Source organism: Crinia signifera, chromosome 7, assembly GCF_055691185.1.
Source record: "Crinia signifera chromosome 7, ASM5569118v1, whole genome shotgun sequence".
In the NCBI taxonomy this organism is placed as follows: Eukaryota; Metazoa; Chordata; class Amphibia; order Anura; family Myobatrachidae; genus Crinia; species Crinia signifera.
Genome location: NC_139223.1, coordinates 145,779,807 through 145,801,633, shown reverse-complemented (window position 1 = coordinate 145,801,633; position 21,827 = coordinate 145,779,807). Strand labels below are relative to the sequence as shown.

The 21,827-nt window shown below is 41.4% G+C and overlaps 1 protein-coding gene across 4 annotated transcripts in view; it reads right to left on the bottom strand.

Moving 5' to 3' along the window:
* LOC146020645 (sodium channel protein type 2 subunit alpha-like) overlaps positions 1 to 21,827 on the bottom strand; it is a 233,277-nt gene that overhangs the window by 19,685 nt on the left and 191,765 nt on the right. For all 4 annotated transcript variants that reach the window (XM_083153906.1, XM_083153905.1, XM_083153909.1 and 1 more), the window contains exon 22: positions 14,648 to 14,770. In XM_083153906.1, the coding sequence (XP_083010032.1) occupies positions 14,648 to 14,770 (123 nt within the window). The remainder of the gene's footprint in view (positions 1 to 14,647; positions 14,771 to 21,827) is intronic.

The window sequence follows — 21,827 nt, the reverse complement described above, 5'->3', positions numbered from 1 at the left end:
ATTAAAAAATCAGGAAACCCGACAAATAAGGGTTCCCTGATTTTTTAAAACCAGCCCCAGGCTCCAGGTCCGGGGCTGGTTCCCAAAATACGGGGGACAAAATGACTAGGGGTCCCCCGTATTTTAAGAACCAGCCCCAGGCCAAACCAGCCAGCAGGGTAATGCCACAGCCGGGGGACACTTATGATATAAGTTCCCGCGGCCAAAGCATTCATCCCTACTGACCAGTCAGCCTGGCCAGGGGCCCTGGGGGAGTGGAGACCCCCCCAATGAAGGGGTCCCCCCCCTCCAGGACTTACCTGACCAGGCTGAAGCCTGGTGCTGTCCCAGATGCCCCTGGGCGGTGGGCATCTGGCTGATGGAATGGTGTAAAAAAATAGAATAAAAACTATTGTCTTTTACTGTGGAACTATGAGTCCCAGCAAGCCTCCCTCGCAGGCTGGGACTTGGAGAACCACAAGTCCCATCCTGCGGGGCATTAAAGGGCCCGCTGGCACTTGTAGTTCCACAGTAAAAGAAATAGTTAAATAAACACACTGACACACGTGAAAAATAAAAGTTTAATACATCCATTACACAAACACACTGATACTTACCTATCTTGAGCCCGTAGGTAGCCTTCAGTCGGTGTCGGCATCCAGTGTCGGCATCCTCTTCCGGTGTTGGTGTCCGGTTCCGACGCAATCAATAGATGTAGCTGTGGAAGGAAACTATACTTACAAGTGTCCTCCGGCGAAGATCACATCCTCTTCTTTCCATGTAGCATCCCCGGGACTTGGCAAAATAACAAACCGGCTTAATGCGAAACCCACGGACTGTGAGCAGGAGCCGCACGTGTGTTTGTTTACATTTTGCGGCTCCGCCCCTGAATGCCGCTATTGGCCGCCTTGCGGCCTAGCGGCCAATAGCGGCATTCGGGGGCGGAGCTGGTGACTTTTACATGCATATTTATGAATGTTACATTAGCGGTTCTAGTAATTTTGAGAACCTCAAAAGTTGATTAAGTGCTACAATTATGCCCCTTTCCCACTGCAGCTCTACCCGTTTAAAAAGGCTAAAAAAAATGGCAAATTACCGTTTAAGAGCTGCAGTGGGAAAGGGGCATAATTGTAGCACTTAATCAACTTTTGAGGTTCTCAAAATTACTAGAACCGCTAATGTAACATTCATAAATATGCATGTAAAAGTCACCATGTCATAACAACTCTAATGGTTGCCCAACTGCTGATTCAAAGTTGTATTCTAAAGCTGCTGTAACTGCAATATTTGACTCAAAGAATGAACAAAAATATGCTAATGTTACAGCGACTTGGATTTGTATAAAGCTGCCCACTGGAGCTTTGGCGGCTGCCGGCACACATTCACAGCATCAATGCAAATCCAAGGAACATCAACTCCCTGAGTGAGGATAGGGTCAGTCTGAAGGGCCGCTGCAAGTGAGACACCAGAGATGTATTTGCTCCATATAGGACCACAGTTGGACAATTTTTGCCAATCACTTGTGAATGGATCCTTAATGTGTCCGTAATCACAATTCAGGAGCTGCATGTGCATACCTTTGTGAAAATATATGTATTGTGTGCAACTATGGACCATGTCCATTGTACCAGTGTTTTCCTGGACACTTCACAGCTCTACTGTGGCCATTACATTGGATACAGCTACACAGATAGTAGCTTAATAGTAGCTTAATACTCTTTTTAGGTGCTTGAGATTGTATGTTCCCTTGTAAGGTACCTAGATGTCATCTTCCTCAGTGACACACCTCAGTGTGTGTGTGTGTGTGTGTGTGTGTGTGTGTGTGTGTATATATATATATATATATATATATATATATATATAGAACGTGGAGACGAACCGGCACTCTAGTATCCACAAAGTAAATTGCCCCGGGTGCCGACGAAAAGGAATGGAATATGGTGAAGGATAGACGCGTCACTCCAGGGGTCTTTTTCAGGATTTTTATAGCAAATGAATAAAGCAGTTACATGTCAAAGTCAACGTTTCGATACTCAGGGGTATCGTTGTCAAGACAGCATGTAACAGGTAATAGACATCAAGGTAAATGCCCGCACGGCGGCGGGACCAGGCATATATACCATAAAAAACATACTCACTGACTCCATGTGATGCGGACCGGCCACCGGGTGCAGCGCGCACACCTCCTGTCACTGAGGCAGGAGCGCGCACCACTGACGTCACCCCGCCTGCTGCATAGCAACGCAGCCAGGACGGGTGAGCGTCCCCAGCAACCAGTCAGCATCCCCATAGCCAGGACTAACACATGAATGAACACAGCGTGTGAATATACAATGACCAGCGCGGGGGATCAGATGCGATGCGATGCGTGGGGATAGCACGGGGGCCGGCTCGCAGTCTATTGGCAAACGAGATTAGGAAGTAAAGTCAGAGCAGGCTGTAGAAATAAAGTCAACTCAGGCTGATGATGCCCGGGTGTTAGACGTCCATATAGAGAATCCAGTTCATGTCGGCGATGGAGTCAATGTCGACCAATCAGTGGTCTTCCAGGTGCTGGGAGCAGTGGTACACACACTAGACGATCCACAAGGTAGTGTGATTTACGGTGCTGCTGACAGCAGGGCGGGTGGGTAGCGCTGCAAGTGCGGCTGGAATGATAATAGCGGGCGAACGGGTAGCACCGCCGGCACTGCTGGACTGTTACAGGGTGCACCAGATGTGTGAACCCGCTGGTGGGAAGGTAGAGCGGACATGGCTCTAGGGACATAGTGTCTCGATGGGGCAATGTCAATGAATCAAGTTGGAGGGCGACATACGTGCCGACTTAGCTAGGGCAATATATTCAGAAAAATAAGCTCCAGTTCAATCTGTCATTTAAACCAAATGGTTTGACAGTGTTGAGCTTATGGATCCATTTAGCCTCTAGTTTTAGTAAGAGGCCATCCCTGTCGCCACCTCTAGACAGCACAGGTACGTGGTCGATGAGAATAAACTTGATGTCAGCCACAGTATGTCCTGCTTCCAAACAGTGACGGGCCACTGGTTGGTCTGCTTTTTTAGATGAAATGGCATTGTTAATGGCGGACCGGTGAAGTGCCATTCGTTCCCTGATGGTTCTTATGGTTTTGCCGACGTAGTGTTGTCGACACGGGCAAAAGAGCAGGTAGATCACATGGGTAGTGAGACAGGTCAAGACATGGTTGATGCGGAAAAGCTGATCATGATGGGGATGCTGAAAGGTCTTACATACTACCAAGTTGCGGCAGGTAGTGCATTTGAGGCATCGGTAGCAGCCAGGGGATTTATGGAGGAAGTGGACTTTGGGAGCTGTGGTTTCGAAGCCGGTGATGTCGGCATGCATCACCTTGTCCTTAATGTTTTTGCCACGGGTGTAGCAAGCCATGGGGCGAATTCTGCTGAAGCACGTGCCACCACAGCCCTGTGGCCCATTGTGAAATCTGATCGATCATTACCGTGCTTCAGCAGAATTCGCCCCATGGCTTGCTACACCCGTGGCAAAAACATTAAGGACAAGGTGATGCATGCCGACATCACCGGCTTCGAAACCACAGCTCCCAAAGTCCACTTCCTCCATAAATCCCCTGGCTGCTACCGATGCCTCAAATGCACTACCTGCCGCAACTTGGTAGTATGTAAGACCTTTCAGCATCCCCATCATGATCAGCTTTTCCGCATCAACCATGTCTTGACCTGTCTCACTACCCATGTGATCTACCTGCTCTTTTGCCCGTGTCGACAACACTACGTCGGCAAAACCATAAGAACCATCAGGGAACGAATGGCACTTCACCGGTCCGCCATTAACAATGCCATTTCATCTAAAAAAGCAGACCAACCAGTGGCCCGTCACTGTTTGGAAGCAGGACATACTGTGGCTGACATCAAGTTTATTCTCATCGACCACGTACCTGTGCTGTCTAGAGGTGGCGACAGGTATGGCCTCTTACTAAAACTAGAGGCTAAATGGATCCATAAGCTCAACACTGTCAAACCATTTGGTTTAAATGACAGATTGAACTGGAGCTTATTTTTCTGAATATATTGCCCTAGCTAAGTCGGCACGTATGTCGCCCTCCAACTTGATTCATTGACATTGCCCCATCGAGACACTATGTCCCTAGAGCCATGTCCGCTCTACCTTCCCACCAGCGGGTTCACACATCTGGTGCACCCTGTAACAGTCCAGCAGTGCCGGCGGTGCTACCCGTTCGCCCGCTATTATCATTCCAGCCGCACTTGCAGCGCTACCCACCCGCCCTGCTGTCAGCAGCACCGTAAATCACACTACCTTGTGGATCGTCTAGTGTGTGTACCACTGCTCCCAGCACCTGGAAGACCACTGATTGGTCGACATTGACTCCATCGCCGACATGAACTGGATTCTCTATATGGACGTCTAACACCCGGGCATCATCAGCCTGAGTTGACTTTATTTCTACAGCCTGCTCTGACTTTACTTCCTAATCTCGTTTGCCAATAGACTGCGAGCCGGCCCCCGTGCTATCCCCACGCATCGCATCGCATCTGATCCCCCGCGCTGGTCATTGTATATTCACACGCTGTGTTCATTCATGTGTTAGTCCTGGCTATGGGGATGCTGACTGGTTGCTGGGGACGCTCACCCGTCCTGGCTGCGTTGCTATGCAGCAGGCGGGGTGACGTCAGTGGTGCGCGCTCCTGCCTCAGTGACAGGAGGTGTGCGCGCTGCACCCGGTGGCCGGTCCGCATCACATGGAGTCAGTGAGTATGTTTTTTATGGTATATATGCCTGGTCCCGCCGCCGTGCGGGCATTTACCTTGATGTCTATTACCTGTTACATGCTGTCTTGACAACGATACCCCTGAGTATCGAAACGTTGACTTTGACATGTAACTGCTTTATTCATTTGCTATAAAAATCCTGAAAAAGACCCCTGGAGTGACGCGTCTATCCTTCACCATATATATATATATATATATATATACACACACAATATATTAAATAGGTAGATGTAATAAAACATAGTTCTCCTTTAAATCAATATCCTTTGAGTAATACCTGTATAGTATACTTCTATACATACATTTACTACAGTATATTAGTATGGAAGTCAGTATGTTCCCTAAAATAACTCAACATGCATAAGGTTAGTATGAACTGTATGCTTATTTAATCTGTCATTGGTTACACACATGAAAATCTTTTAAGTACACTATAAGAATTATCTCTGAAGCTTGTACCACAATGATCATTACTTTTATATTGTATTGGGGTTTTTTTTAAATGTATTTCCAAGCTACACAAGTAAGTTTGGCTGTAGATAGTAACAATAATTACTGTATAGTACTCCAGTCAGATTAGAATAGAGAACAAATGATACTCTATGTGTAGTTTATGTCGATTGTACTGTGAAAACCAACAGTACGGATACACTACTGTATGTCAGGTCAGAATGCCTATACAGTATCTCTCAAGGGGACCATCATGGTCCATCAACTCACCCCTGCCATGGTCCATCAACATCCCATTCATAAAATACTACAGTACCTTTATGATAAATCCCACACTGCAGGACAACAGCCACCTGCAAACTTTCTTGAGCATCGCGCAATGACTCCAGGTAAGTTTCACACTGATTATTGTTTCATTTTGGAACATCGGTCAGAACTAAATTTCCAGATATTAAAGAGGTTATCAATTTGGAATCCTAGATTCTGATTTACCCAGTGCCTCCCCGCGTAGGTTATAACTAGCACATTGGTTATGTCTCCCAAGATGCATAACCTTGCATTTATCCACATTGAACCTCATTTACCACTTCCATTATGGTTTTAAAACAGAGCAGGGCATTGTTATCTTCCTATTAGTCCTCACAGCATTCAATTTTTCTTATTCAAAGTTGTCGAACGAAATCAAATATCTGTTGTTATTATTATTTTATGCTAAGAGACACACCAACAACAAGTTATAGCAACATGAGAAGTAGAGAGATGGGGTCTATATTAATCTGCGCAATAAAAGCTGCCTATATTTCAGGTTCTAGTAAGAGAAAGGACCCACCCAGACCTTTTGTGAGAACTGTGAAAGAATAGAGATACTAGAACCAATGAAATGGGGGCGCTACACCAGGTGATCAAAACGTGAAATTTTTTTCCAGAGAAAGGAGACTTATACTCCCCTGTTTAAGGCCTCCTTTAGTTCTCCTTTTCTGAGTCTCCCTCCACGTATATGTGTATATGAAAGGGACAAGAAAAAAGGAAAGAAAGAGGGCAACTTTCCTCGTGTGATATCGTCGTGACTGTTTTACAGTACTAAAAACAAGGTGCTCATCTTGTTGCAATATCTAATTAGGAAAGCATGTATGATGGAGGTTATGTCCCCCCTTTTCCAGTGCACTCACAAGATAGCAAAACACAACAGGCTCTTCATGTATCTTTGGGAATACGGTCATACAGGATTTCTCAAACTGGATAAGTATTAGGGGTGGATCCCCCCTACCCAATATACTCACTCAGAGTCAGACAAAGGTTTGCATATCTCGTGGGTCTTTGGACTCCGGTATTCCCTGCTCCTGGGTGCTTTGATGTTTAGCGCGTTCCAGGGCAGGAGAAAAGGAAAAGAAAGGCACTGCGAGATACTGTATGTTAAAACAAGTATCTCTTTATTAATATATTAACAGTGTCATTAAAAACATATGTTACTATGTAACAAATTCCACTTTGGAGCCGCTGGAGCTAAATTGGACCGGTATAGCCTGGAATTCTTGAGGTGTTGAATTAGTGGACAGGGTACGTGGGGCCCCGTTGATTCCTGACCACGGTTAAATTCCAGGTGTTTCCGTCCAATAGACCACAGGCATCCAAATAGGAAAGGAAAAAGTTTAGGTGTGTATAGAGAGGATCATCCACCAACGCGTTTCGATCCAAAAACGGATCTTTTTCAAGATGCCTTGAAAAGCACCTTGAAAAAGATCCGTTTTTGGATCGAAACGCGTTGGTGGATGATCCTCTCTATACACACCTAAACTTTTTCCTTTCCTATTTGGATGCCTGTGGTCTATTGGACGGAAACACCTGGAATTTAACCGTGGTCAGGAATCAACGGGGCCCCACGTACCCTGTCCACTAATTCAACACCTCAAGAATTCCAGGCTATACCGGTCCAATTTAGCTCCAGCGGCTCCAAAGTGGAATTTGTTACATAGTAACATATGTTTTTAATGACACTGTTAATATATTAATAAAGAGATACTTGTTTTAACATACAGTATCTCGCAGTGCCTTTCTTTTCCTTTTCTCCTGCCCTGGAACGCGCTAAACATCAAAGCACCCAGGAACAGGGAATACCGGAGTCCAAAGACCCACGAAATATGCAAACCTTTGTCTGACTCTGAGTGAGTATATTGGGTAGGGGGGATCCACCCCTAATACTTATCCAGTTTGAGAAATCCTGTATGACCGTATTCCCAAAGATACATGAAGAGCCTGTTGTGTTTTGCTATCTTGTGAGTGCACTGGAAAAGGGGGGACATAACCTCCATCATACATGCTTTCCTAATTAGATATTGCAACAAGATGAGCACCTTGTTTTTAGTACTGTAAAACAGTCACGACGATATCACACGAGGAAAGTTGCCCTCTTTCTTTCCTTTTTTCTTGTCCCTTTCATATACACATATACGTGGAGGGAGACTCAGAAAAGGAGAACTAAAGGAGGCCTTAAACAGGGGAGTATAAGTCTCCTTTCTCTGGAAAAAAATTTCACGTTTTGATCACCTGGTGTAGCGCCCCCATTTCATTGGTTCAAGTTATAGCAACATATTCTAAACTATCCTGGTCTAGAGAGCCCGTGCATTGTAGCAACCTACTGTAGGAGCAGATGTAAACATGCAGGGTAAGACAATTTTTGAGTTCTAGATCTTATTTTATCCCTTTAATACTTCACTGATATATATATATATATATATATATATATATATATATATATATATATATATATATATATATATATATATTAACCATAAATGTAGAAAATATTTTTATGGTGAACACCAAAGAGATTGATGACCCTATTCTATCTGTACTTTGATACTAGAAAGCCGTTGTGCTGATGGCCTCAGGGAATGTGCCACTTATTTTCCTTTATTAAAATAGCCTTCCTATATTGTTTTTTTGCAAGATTCATAAATAATTGACTTATTGTTTTTCTGAACCCTCGCAATGCAGAGTAATCTTATTATTCTTGGGCTGAAGTTCCCGGAATTTCAAGAGCGGTTGAGTTTTGTTGCTGGGGGAAAAACATACTTATTTCTAAACCATCAAGTAGAAAAATAAGTCATATTAGCTGTACCGTGGCTTGGTTACCATGGTGCTAGATATCTGAATTTTAATGAACAGCTACCTTATCTAAAACACTTACAGTGAGAAATACAGCAAAGCCATGAATAAGAATGCATGTCAGCATTCTGAGAACCAGGTCTACACTATCAATAAAGACATGAAATATGTATTGTGTGATACTGTAAATGCTAAAAGCGATACATCTTGAAAATTCTCCAATTAAAGACATTTTGGAAAAGTGTTTCTCTTATAATATTATGGTGAGTTTTAGAGGTATTGATTATAATTTAGAGGTTCTTTATGACACTAAAAGTTATGTTAAAGGAGTATAGTGGTCAGTATATTGTCCTTAAGGAATTTTGTAACGGATAAGGGTCTTAGTTATTAGCATTTCTTTTAATAGCTGATGTCATGGGTTGGACATTTTTTGGTTTTAATAATTACATTTAAAAATGTAATCTAGGAAATTCCACCCTTCAACGCTCATCATTTAGTACCCCATTACTACATCCTCAGTGGCAGTGGTGTATCTATCATGAAAACCAAGGGGGCTCCCTTTACCCATTCACCTAGAACCTGCCACTGTGCTGTCTGTGTGGGGATCAGCTCCCTGTGGTGCCATCTTTCTACTGATATATTCAGAATAGTGGCACTGCATAAAGGTTAAGAGTGTGACAGTGTGCCACAGAATTTGCACTCTGCTGCGCCTACATCAGCTTTCCAAATGTATCACCATGAACATTGCATCTCTTCTAAGGAAAGCTGCCCTATACCAGATGGCATTCATATTGTTCCTCAGTGCTTTCTCACAGAACACTGCAATGGCTAGAGACTATAAAGGACCAGTGAACCCTTCAGCATTACACACATTATTTATTTACTGTATGACAGTGATAATGAATTGGTATCACAGAATGTGACCTGGTTTGGACAGAATCCCTGCTGGATAGGCTGAGGCCTCTTTATCTGCTGACAGCACTTTGTATAGGCAAGTGAGTTCTAGTACTATTGTCAGTAGGTGAGAAAGCAACAAAGTGCTGCAAAGTGGTTCATATTAGAGGCCAGTACATATGTGAAAAATGCCTTTCAATCAAATGTTTATATTAATATAGTTATATTTTTAATACAATTTACTACACTGTGCAACCAACAAGCCTAACAGTTAGTCTATAAGAAATGGAAGGTTACAGTGACGTAGCATTTAGTGTGCACATATGGCTGCAGTCGCACACTGCACATAGACATGCTGCATATAATTTTAATCAGCAGAAGCTGCTTGTGCATCTTATTGATTCCATTTGGCAAATGCAAAAATTTTTTACAAAAAAGACACCCAGCATTTTTAAGTGGACACTTCTGTATCTCCTTTAATCTATGCATCACTGTTTATATCATTCATACATATTAAATAATACAGCTACTCTGAAACAGTACATTACTTTATAACAAGTAGCAATATCAAAAAGATCCATATACTACAAAGCAGCTCAACATCTGACCTAGTTCCACTTTTAGAGAATTCGCCTAAGATCTGACCTTTATACTCCAATAATAATTTAATGAAATAAATGCATCTGGCTCCTTTAGTTTATTATATTCCTAGTCTGATGGCTTCAGGGTTATTCTTTGCATATTGTCAATGTACGGCTATACGGAATGCTGTCTAATGAATTATTCTTTCATTGCATATCCGACTATGGAAAGTTATATAAAGCATTCATTTAACAATATGGCTATTTGTAATGTAAATTGGGTAAACTGCCTAAAATTTTAACAATATAAAACTATGAAAAATCTAAAAGTCATAATATAAATGTAGTTAATCTCAAAATGTAATCTCAAACTCAACTAAAAGGGGTCCATACAATGGGTAAATATTGGCCAGACAGGAATATTTTCAAGTGATCGGGCCAATAATTGCACAGTATGACAGTAGCCAACAATTATCACACTGTCAGGCATAAAAAATTCTTCATCATATCCAACAGATGCAATAATAGAAGCACAACATGAAAAAAAAATGTGGAATATAGAGGTACTGTTGCTATTTACAGAAGACTTCCTCTAAAATACTTGCAAATAGGAGGAAAGCATGAATAGCTTCCGACCTATTTATACCCCTTTCACATTGCAGCTATAACACGTTATATATTGCCATTTTTCCAAACCTTTCAAAACTGTTTTAGCTGCAGTATGGAAGTGCCACAGTGAATTTACCGGTTACAAAAACCTAGTATTTGTGTAACCATGTTAAAAGAAGGGTCCCTGCCTGATGACACAATCCTGAATCAGGAAACCAGACAAATAGCATTGGAAGTAGTGGAGAAGCATTGATGGCATATTTCTACACTACAGAGCATACAGTTATAGCAACATGGACTGATGAGGAGGGGAGGGAGATGCTTAGATAAGAGGGGAGGCAGACATTGCCAGGCAAATCACTGGCACTGTAAAGGATTCTCTAATATATAACTAAAGACATTTGTAATTGGTCCAGTACATAATCATCCACAAACAGGCTTATTTTTATCTATAATACAAAAATATGAACCATAAAAGTCAATTTAAAATTATATCCACTGTTTTTTTATGGGAGAAACGGGTTCAGTGTGAAAGGTACCAACTCAGTTATGAATCGGTAATATACTGGTTACAACTGGCGATGTGAAAGGGGTTTTACTTGCTCTGACACGTTTTAAGAAACGTTTCAAATACCGGGTCTGAGCAGGTTTTACGTTGTGAAAGCAGTATTAGTTGATTGCAAGTTTTTTGCGTTAAAAACCAACGCAGACCTCACAACAATATTTTTATCACTGCAGATAATACCCATGGTAATTAGTTTGCAAAAAATTGTTGCAAGATTTTTGATATTCAAAAAATGTGGCAAACAAGTTATTTGTGCATTTAAAAAAAATAAGAAATAAAAGCTGACAAAATAGCAAGCTTATTTCATTAAGGAGGTTATTCTGGTTGGTGCGTAAATTTCCGAATTATTTCGGAGCGGCCCGCACGCCAAGCTGTGCGGACATCGTACGAAGAAACGCCCACCGGTCCTCCGCATTCGGACGGACTCACACTTTAAGAAGAGGACGTGTTTACGGACGACATCCAAACCTTGCGTGTGCGGTGGACACACACATATTCTGCACGGTCTTACAGCGTCTGCACGGTCTTACAGCGTCAGAACGGACGGGAACCTGCCCGTACGCACCGATGCAGTGTATTAACGCAAAACTCTTGACTATTATCTGAACTCATAAATCGGTCACATGACACACTTATGCAATTAGGCAACCTCATTAAAAAGTGTTTAAAATCTTATGTTTTCCTCACCTGTAATAAATTTTTCATTTGATCCGCAAATGTGTGGTGTTATTGCTTAATGTAAAAGTTACATGTATATATATTATATTAGTGATATCAAGTTCTGTCCATTGCTTGCAGTGTAAATGTGTGTAAAAAATGCAGCCGTGCTTTCAGCATATATTTGTGTGTTTTGTAATGGTCCATTTAAGCTGCAATGGTTCCAATTGAAGCAATGAAAAGAGTGTAATTAATGAGTAATGAGTAGAGGAGTGGATGGTATTGTGTTCAGCTGACATTGATTCAGGTGTGGGCGTACTAATTGGGCTATCCGAATGCCTAGCGCATGACCGAGTGGTGTCCGCAAAGCAATACTTGCTTATGGAGACCGCATATTTTCTGCCTTTTGGTTCGTTTGCAGTCGGTGTTCAGTCCAAATGCACGCCTACCAGAATTAGTGCACTCCCTCGTGTACGCCCATGTTTACGCCCAGTTTAGCCCACTTTGAAACTACGCCCCTGTGTACTTCCGAATGACGCCCATATTATGCCCATATTTCCCGAGTGAATGCGGTGCACTTTTCTGTATGGTATTAGTGAGAACGAGTACGGAGACCGTGCGTGGCACATGCGCATAGCGTTGCCTACGCATGCGCAGACGGCTAAAAAACACCATCCGAAAGAATTCGGAAAATAACGCATCGACCAGAATAAGGCCCTAAATTACAAATGAATAAAATAAAAAAGGACTTTGGGGTAATTATAGGTTCATTTAAAAAAAAAGCAAAAATCTGAAAATAAAAATAAATTAAAAATAAATAATTAAATATAATATAAATTTGTGGTACATTATTTAACTACAGTAAGTAGGTAAATTGAAAGCTTCCAATTTCCTAATTAGGGGGGAATTCAATAAAATGCTGTGGTTTTCGCCCATGATGGATTTTTTGACCAGTTCAAAAATCGGCATGGTTATTGAATCGGGCAAATCCAATTCACAATAAAAACAGATGGAAACTGCAGATTTTTCACCTGGCAAAAGATTTGGCGACAATTGAATACCTTGCATAGTCTTTATAGGAGTGCCCAATGGGCTCTGACTTGGTCACTTAAATTTTTAGTTGAAATCTGGGCTTTTTCAATTTTTTAGACCTGCGCTGGGTCTGTGTGAAAAAATTCTAATAGAAATGACAACTGTTCTTTTGCAGCTGCAGTCTTACACAGAAAATACATATAATTTTAATCAGCATAGTCTGTGTGTGCATCTTATTCATACTTGCCTAGCCTCCTGGAGTGGCCAGGAGGGTCCCGAAAATCCCCGGAAGGGTGGGCAAGCCTCCCGCATTTAGCAGGGCACCCTGCATCAGCCCTCCACACCCCCTCCCTATGATGGTCAAATACCAGCATTTGGTAAAAAGGTCACTAAAAAATATTCCTAGCATTATCAGAGTTGCCTGGGACCTGGCACGCCGAGTGGCACGTGGAATGACTGCATCAATAGGTATGTTAGGTTTCTCATAGTGAAATGAGAAATCAAATAGTGTACGTACACAAAAATCATACACGTTATTCTACACATTATTAATTATGTTTTGAATATAGTTTGAAGGTAAGCATCATATAAAAGTGTATTTACTGTAATATGTTTTGGTTGCACTTATATATTTATACACTATAAACATATAAAAGTGGCTCATTGTAGTACAAGCATCAGTAATGAACTATAAAAATATGCATGCATGGATTAAAGTGTTTTATAGCATTCAAATTAATCTAGAACCATTTATCGAGTGCTCATAAGTAAACATTGCAGTGAAGCCAATATAAGAAACATGCTAAATAAAAGTCTTATAGAACATCCATACAAAAGTTTAACCCAGTGATATTAAACTGCTTTGGATGAAGCATGCCGATTCCCATAAATTTTTGGGCTCCACATTTATCTTCTCTAAATGCAGTTTCTGTACTGCAGATTGTCATTAAATACCGATAATGTCATGAAATAATTTTCTGGTTATTGCTTGGTCCTTAATGGTTGCACAGCATTTACACACTAAATTTTGTTCTACCAGCCCCCAAAAAATAACAATCTCATTGCACTTTCACTCTAACTCTCTCTGCATATTACATCTACCCCAGCTGCAGTGCACATGGTTTTGTCCATTAGAGATAATTTTCTTTTGCAAGTGGACCAGAATCAGGCCCATAGTACTCCCATTTTCTATACAGGGTGGTGGCACCTATTTTAAGAAGGCATTTCATGTTTTGTCATGATTTTTAGGCTACATTCAATAAAACTTAATGGGCTAAAACTGCGTGGAGTGCAGTGCACAAAAGGAACATAGAGTTGTGCATTGTTGAAGGCATTAAAGGTGCAGACAGATTTTTTTGGTTTTATACAGTAAATGAATGCAAAATAAAGCACTGTTTGCAAAGTAAGAAGGACAGCTGTGTTCCCAATACGGAAAAACGTTCAACCAATTCGCCTTTCCAAATCAGACCTCATCGGTAACTTAATTGGTAACAAAAGATTCAGCCCAAACTGTGTATTACTTTTAGTGAGTTTTTTCATCGTAAGAGTGTATGAGGGGTATTCAATCCGGGATTCCCACTGTTGGAGCCTCTGGAGAGTCGGAGTCCTGGCCACGGATTGTCGTAAAACGACTGTGACTTCGACAATCCATTGCCGTTTCTGACAAAACAGATACGACTTTTTAAAGTCGGATTTGACACCCTTCAATGCTGTCGTTAATGGCAGCATTGAATAGGTGAGTGCCGGTATTTCCCCTGTTGGAAAATATCAGCACAGATTGAATACCCCTACGTCTCTATGATTCCTTAATTATGAATTTGGAACACATGCAGGATTTAAAGACAAGTTGTTGTCATTATTCATTAGAGCAATACATTTATTCTAGAGTTCTAGAAATGATCAGTAAAAGCAATCAGACAGTATAGATTTTCATTCCTTATGACATACCACATTCATGTTTCTACTCATGCAGTAAAATCCATGTTAATCTTACCCTCATCCCTTCAAACCGTGAAAGGGCTCTTAGTGGTCTCAATGCCCTTAATGTTCTTAGTGACTTAATAGCCCCTAGTTCTGAATATCCCAAGGCATTAGCTACCAAGCTAATAAGAGAGACCTATACAAAAACAAAAGCAACAATTCTAATTTCTGTGCCACAATCCATGGTATAAGCATGAGGTATCCTTTGTTTTTCCAGTAGCGATGGTACATGATGGTTCTTTCATTGTCCGCAGGTGAGCTGCAAAAGTAAAGTGAATTAGAAGGAGAGAAGATATGGTTAGAAGGAAAGAAGGAATGTTATCTTTGATAGAGACCTGTTGACAAAATGGTACACATGTCCTCATAGTCTTTAGATTTATTAAATTTTACGGCTGGTTAAAGAGCAAAACTAAGCCTGATCATACATCTACAATAAAGGAAAGAAGCCAATCTGTGCTGTGACAACCTATAAGGTAGTCTTACCCTGATGCCTTCAAATCTTGACAGTGCTCGAAGTGGTCTCAGTGCTCTCAAGGTCCTTAGAGATTTTATAGCGGCTAGTTGATCATACCCGAGGGCCACCGCCAAAAGAGATATGATTGAAATCTGTTCAGAACCAACAGCATGTTTAAGTAATAAAGGGTTAATATTTATGGTGTTTTTCTATTGCTTTTGAAAGGCTGAAAATTATTTTATCCTGCGTAAAAGGGCAGCATGTGCAAATTATGATCAAGATATAATGATGTACTTCCCTGTCCCTGGACTTAAGGTGGCTGCACACTTTGAACGATCGGCTGATTTTACCGTAAATTGTTCACTATCAGATGCACTCTCCCGCGGATCTTTTGCTACATCTTTTGATCTTACATGCTGCATGAATGATCAGAAGATGTAGCAAAAGATCAATAGTAACGCACATTGGATCTTAAGATAAATCTTTTTTTGTCAAAATGTGCTTTTGCTTGAAATCTTTTTCTCCTGGACGAACAAAAGATTACAAGGGAAATCGTATTCACACATCTTGATCGCAGATCTTTCTAGTGTGTGGGCAACTTTAGGTGTAAATCTGGACACACATTGCTACCTGTTTCCCTTGTTTACCACACAATCCAATCTGTGGCAAATTTAGCCATTTATGTTGATGGACAAATTATTACAGCTTGATATTTAAAGGGAAAGGTGAATGAGGAGATTATAATGATGGGTAATTCCCATTGGCCTGGTGAGCCATTCTGACTTCTTAGCACAGAGATGTTGGCGAAATCTGCTCTAAATGATCAAAATGGATCTCAGCATTAGCTTTAAGCCATGCATTGTGTAGTGATGGTGAGTAGTGTAAGTTGATATAGGTCCAGATTTATCAAAACTTAAAGAGAGAGAAATGGACTGATTCTGATTTGGAAGTAAAGTAAGTACAGATGAGTCCTAGCTTATCTATATCTCTAGTCGCGTTTGCTGCCACTAGTGTTCCCGTGGCTGTGCGTGTGCACTGTGCACGCACCCATGATCCATAGGATTTCTTGGCTGCATACACACACACACATAGGTCACAAGCAGGTGTATCAAGTTACAATTAGGATGTGGCCAGGTTTGCGGTCCATTTGCAGGCTGGGCGAGTGGGGGACATATCTGTAACTGTGCTCATGGGCAAAGCCATGTTGCACTGCAGGGGGGCTGATGTAACATGTGCAGAGAGATTTAGATTTGGGTGGGGTGTGTCCAAACAGAAATCTAAACAGTAACAAATATCATAAGGTCCCCTGTGCACTTGATCTAATGGACTCTTATTATTCTCAGCAAGTTTTTCTTTCAAGATGGGAAAACTCAGAAAGAAAATAGAACACAATAGTGTAACACTGTAACACTTTTTGTTGTAAGAATAATTCACTATAGTGATAAAACTCGTACCAAAATAATAGGTCTACCAGCATAGTAGACACATACGCTTATTGGGGGTACATTCAGGCTACCTTGGGCTTCTGCTTTCTCCTCCTCAGTATTGTATGTACTGTATATGAAGTGGTGATATAATTTTTTAGAGGTTCCCCCAGACAGCTATATGAGCATGATCCATTGGTCTGCAATCTGTTTTTTCAGTGTATTGAGAAATCTGTCTAACATTTGCCAGCTACATGCAAAAGCAGCCAGATGGAGCCGCCCTCCGTATTGCAGAGCTATCACCGGCGGGTGGACGGCTCACTTGCTTGCACTTCCAAATCTGCAAGGTGGCGCGGAGCGGGAACTGGGTGCTTCCCTGCCCGTCTTCGCTTAAGGGAGACAGGCAGGGAGTGGGCAGTGACGAGGGGATACGAGCAGCCATCTGTAGGGCTTTCCACAGAACGAGGCGCGCAAGCATCTCATGCTCTCACACACCATTCTGTCGGACTCCGGCGGCTGGCTGGGGACGGCGCATGGCGATTCTATCACTAGGAGCCGCTCTAATGAGAGCGGCTCCATCTATATTTACCCAACATGCAAAAATGTAAATGTATTTGCTCCCCTTACATTGCAACATGGTTTGTTCCAGATACAATGTTCAATATCGTCTAGTGTGTACACTCAATATCGTTGACGATGCATGCTCATGGTGGCAATATCATTCAGTGCATTCACATAATATCGCCTGCTTGGTTCTTGGGCCGATATGTTTAACTATATCGGCCGGCACCCCTATTGCCTAGTGTGTATGGGACATTACTTGCTTTTTTTATTGCATTACTTCCAAATCAGAATCGAGCCCAAAGTATTAACCATTGTCATTTCAAACACAGCCTGTAAAATGACATGAGCTGTTTGTTTGGTACGTGATCTCTCTCCACTTAATCTCTTTCCAAGATTTGAAAAATCGGAGCCTTAATGAATAATATATTATTACAGAAGGGTTTCCAATTTATAACCCCACATGTCAGCGGATGTGTACAATTGAATTGGCTTTGAAGTGCCATAATGGACCGCAAATCCTGTAGCAACCTGCAACATCACGCTGTTAAGTCTACCTTAATGTGCAAATATGTATGCAACATCCCTGAATGTTCAAAAGCACATCCAACCTAATTGAATTGGCCTCAAAGGGTCAGAAAAGTTTCATGGACACAAATAAATTGAAAATGAATTAAAAACTTTTTTTAACCTACTGTATCTTAACCCATTGAGTGCCAACAATGCTGTAAGATATCCTCAAAATATCTGCAAAAAATGCCAGCATCGCTCACCTCGACTGTTCTTTTTTTAGGTTCAATATTTAACTAAACTTCAATGAACTGACTTAGCTGCATTTGTATTTATTTATTCTAAAAAGAACAGACGCTGTGAGCAATGCTGGCATTTTTAGTGAATATTTTGAAGATCTCTCACAGCAGCATTGGCACTCAAAGGGTTAAATCCACCAAACCAGAGCAGTGTCTTTTTTTCCCCCACCCCTATTACCTGTGTAACTACTTTATGATTCATGATCATGTTTTCTGAATCATTAAATGGTGACCGTCAAAACACAATAGAATAAGTTTACCAGTGAGTAGGAGGATCCCAACGATGCATTTTGGATAATACTTGAAGCTTTCAAAAGAAAGTGTTCACAAGGTTTTAGCAGAACTCATTAACACACTTCTCTCTGATTATAATAGAGGGAATACTCAACGTAACTACAGATTTCATTTAATGAGTCACATGTTCTTTATAAACTCTGACAAAGAAACTAGAGAATAAAAGGTGCGCTGCTTGGGGGATGTATTACTGATCTAAAAGCATTTATTTTTTTCTTAATTAAGCCCTGAATCCCCATAGCCTATCATGGGTTTACTGTGATTAAGGACATACTGTACCTATGAAGCATTGAAACTTTAGCAAAAGACTGGTGCTCACTGTGCTCAATTGTTTAGACAGACAACAATTTGTATGAAAGGCTCAGTTTTCTTTTTTTATTGCTTGACTAAATGCCCTTTAATGGAGCTGCAGCTATAGTCAGAGATGCTTTTCCCTCCCACTTCCTCTGGCTCCATTTTTACTGCATCAGGACCGAACCTAGGATTTTTGTCATCCGGGGAAGGCAATATTGTTTGATGCTGCCTCACCACTGGCAAAATGTTCGGTGCTGCCTCATCCCCCCAATGCAACTACTTCCCTAAGTCCTGTGTCTTCTAACTGGCTTCTACAGGGTGGAAGAAGCCCTAGGATGGTATCCAGATAGCTGACAGACAATATCTAGGTGGACAGTCAATAGGTCACACCATATGGTCAACATACATATGGTTGACATGGTCAAAAAGTTGAAACAAAATGTGGACATGGCAATGGTCAACACATGAAAAGGTCAAGTTTTTGGGACTTTTTCATATGATACCACCCACATGGAAAATGTGCCCAGCGTAACAGTAGCTGAGCAAGGCACCTGGCCCGAAGCATGTGTGAGGGTACGTGGTACAATATTATTGATACAAAAAAAAAAAAACTCATGATGGCCACCTTTTCAGTGTCAACTTTTTTCCTGAATCCACCTTGTAAAGACCTATTGACTGTCGACCTAGATATTGTCTGTGAACTATAACCCCACAGGATGTGCTCGGCCAATGCACCCACAGTAATGTTAACAGGGGTCCCACAACACCACACCCTCTTTCATATGAGGCCCCATCCATACACATTTTTATGGGTGTACACGCTAAAATTGCGTAATTTGTCCTAATCCTACTAAAGGAAAATGTTGGGAGGTATGCAACTGCCTTCAAATCCAATCACTATCATGATTTTTTTAAGAGAGCACTTCATGAGAAAAGCTAAAGTTTAATCATATTAAAGGGGTGACAATAAATGATTAGAAGACTGCACACTGATTTTTCGGCACACCTAAGTAGCTAAGTAGTTATTAGTAACAAACTAGTTTTTGGGGGCATCTCATGAAAGCAGGGGGTAGGTGTGTAAGGAAGCCCATACAGATGCAGTATTTTGCATTGCACATTGGGCCTTATTCTAGTTCACTCTTAGAGGCAAATTCCTTCTTAGCTGGACAAAACCATGTGCACTGCAGGTGGGGCAGATGTAACATGTGCAGAGAACATTAGATTTGGGTAGGGTTTTTCTGCAAAGTAAGATCTATATTGCAGTGTAAAAATAAAGCAGTCAGTATTTTCCCTGCACAGAAACAAAATAACTCACCAAATCTAATTCTATCTGCACCTGTTACATCTGCCCCCCTGCAGTGCACATGGTTTTGTCCAGCTAAGAAGGAATTTGCCTCTAAGAGTGAACTAGAATAAGGCCCATTGGGTGCTCCTCTAAGGACCTCTACAGTAATTATAAAACAGCTAAACTCTGGCTATTTAAACTGATACAGGATACTAACATATGTGTGCAAATATAAACTTTGGTTTTACACACAAGTTAGTATGCTCTGCTAAAAAAGAAAAGATGCTCTCTATTGTTACAGATAAGTGAAATAGTTTAATACGTATCTTACAGGGACATAAGTTCATCCCTGTCGCCCAGAGGCAAGTTGGAGATCGGTGCTCCTCTTCCCCCCACCCCCACACACCACCCAGTATCGCTTTCAGCTGTCTGCAGAATCAGCAGTGGGTGGCACCAATGTAACCCTCAGCAGCAGCAGTGGGCGCAACATTTCTTGCTGCAATACAGGATGAGCAGTACCAGGCAGGAGTGGCCCTGGGACAGAAACGATTAACTATGCAGCGGGTGTGCCACAAAGGTCCATTGGAAGAGCAGTGGTCACCCTTGGATCCTGCTGTGAACCACACAGGTGCTGCTGTACATTAAGTTGCCCCTTCAGGGCTTGGAGCCCAGAGGCAGGTAACTCAATTCCTCTGGGAGTCATGCCCCTGGTATCTTATGTACATTCCCACCAGTGATATCTGGTTTGATTAATCTATGCTGTAAATCTCTCAATATGTTTGCAAAGTTATATACTGTATCTTCATCAAAAAAGAAGCAATTAATATATTTGTTTAATATTACAATTACAGATGCTAAGAATAGAAAGCACTCACCTTGCACTGTAGCCTGAGAAATAATTCTACAGTACCAATTCCTGAAAATAGCTAATACATATTAATGACCTCTTAAATGCTGTTGATTTCAATAAGAAGATTTCTTAATCAAAAATCCAACATGAAGAGGAAACCAACATCAAATGAATATATAAGAAGATGCTGAAGACTTAAGAGTAGTAATCTTTAGTGAAACCTCTAAAATTCATAGCGTAAATTGGAATATGTCTAGTCCATAGAACGAACCTGGACAGGTCTGTTAGTTAAATTGTTCCATGGCTGCCAATTGTTCTCATTATTAAGAGACAGTTTGAAGTTTTGGCATAAAAAAATGTGCATCTTTTACAAGGCAGCGGTGCGTTCGGTTCTCCTTAATTAACCTAATTCTCATACTGAGAATATTAGTATGTCCTCATCTCCAAACTTATGCTGTAATTATGATGAGCATGTACTGTATACAGTAAAATAGATTAATTAAGAATATTAATGAATCAGTGTATTTATTTATGGATGGCATCATACCTATTTATTCAATGTGGTAAAGGAAAGATCACCCAAAGATGACTTCTTGAGAATACTGCCAGTGTCATGCAAAAAGACAATGAGATCTTAGGAAGATGAATGCATGACTATGGTCCTAGTAAGTGTGCCGAATGATGGTCTGACAGTTGAGATCCCAATGGTCAGTATACCGAAATCATAATCCTGGCTGTTCAAATGCCAACAGTCGGGATCCTGACTGACAGGGGCTATTCTCCCTCATGAGGGTCCACAACCCCCGCAGATGGAGAATAGAACCCATGGTGAGCAAAAGGAGCCACCGACACCGCAAGGGGCTTCTTTGCACTCGCCCCCATGTCGGAGTACCGGCGGTCAGGATTTTGATGTCAGTATACTCACCGTCGGAATACCGACTTTTGAGCAGTCACACCACACCCCCTAGTACAAGATGGATTCAGACACATCCAGCACTGGCCTGGTGAAACATGGTTTTCTATGCTAGACTGTAGGAATTTATACACAAGTTGTCAAGGGAAGGGTAAATTTCAATATAGTTTCTGTAAATAGGTTTGTAACATATATATATAAAAAAAAACATTGTGTCCTAAAACCACTGCGGTTTTGTGTTCAATTACCACCTAATCCCTAACTGTGTGGAGTTTGTATGTTCTACCCTTTTTTCTGCAATTCGCCTAG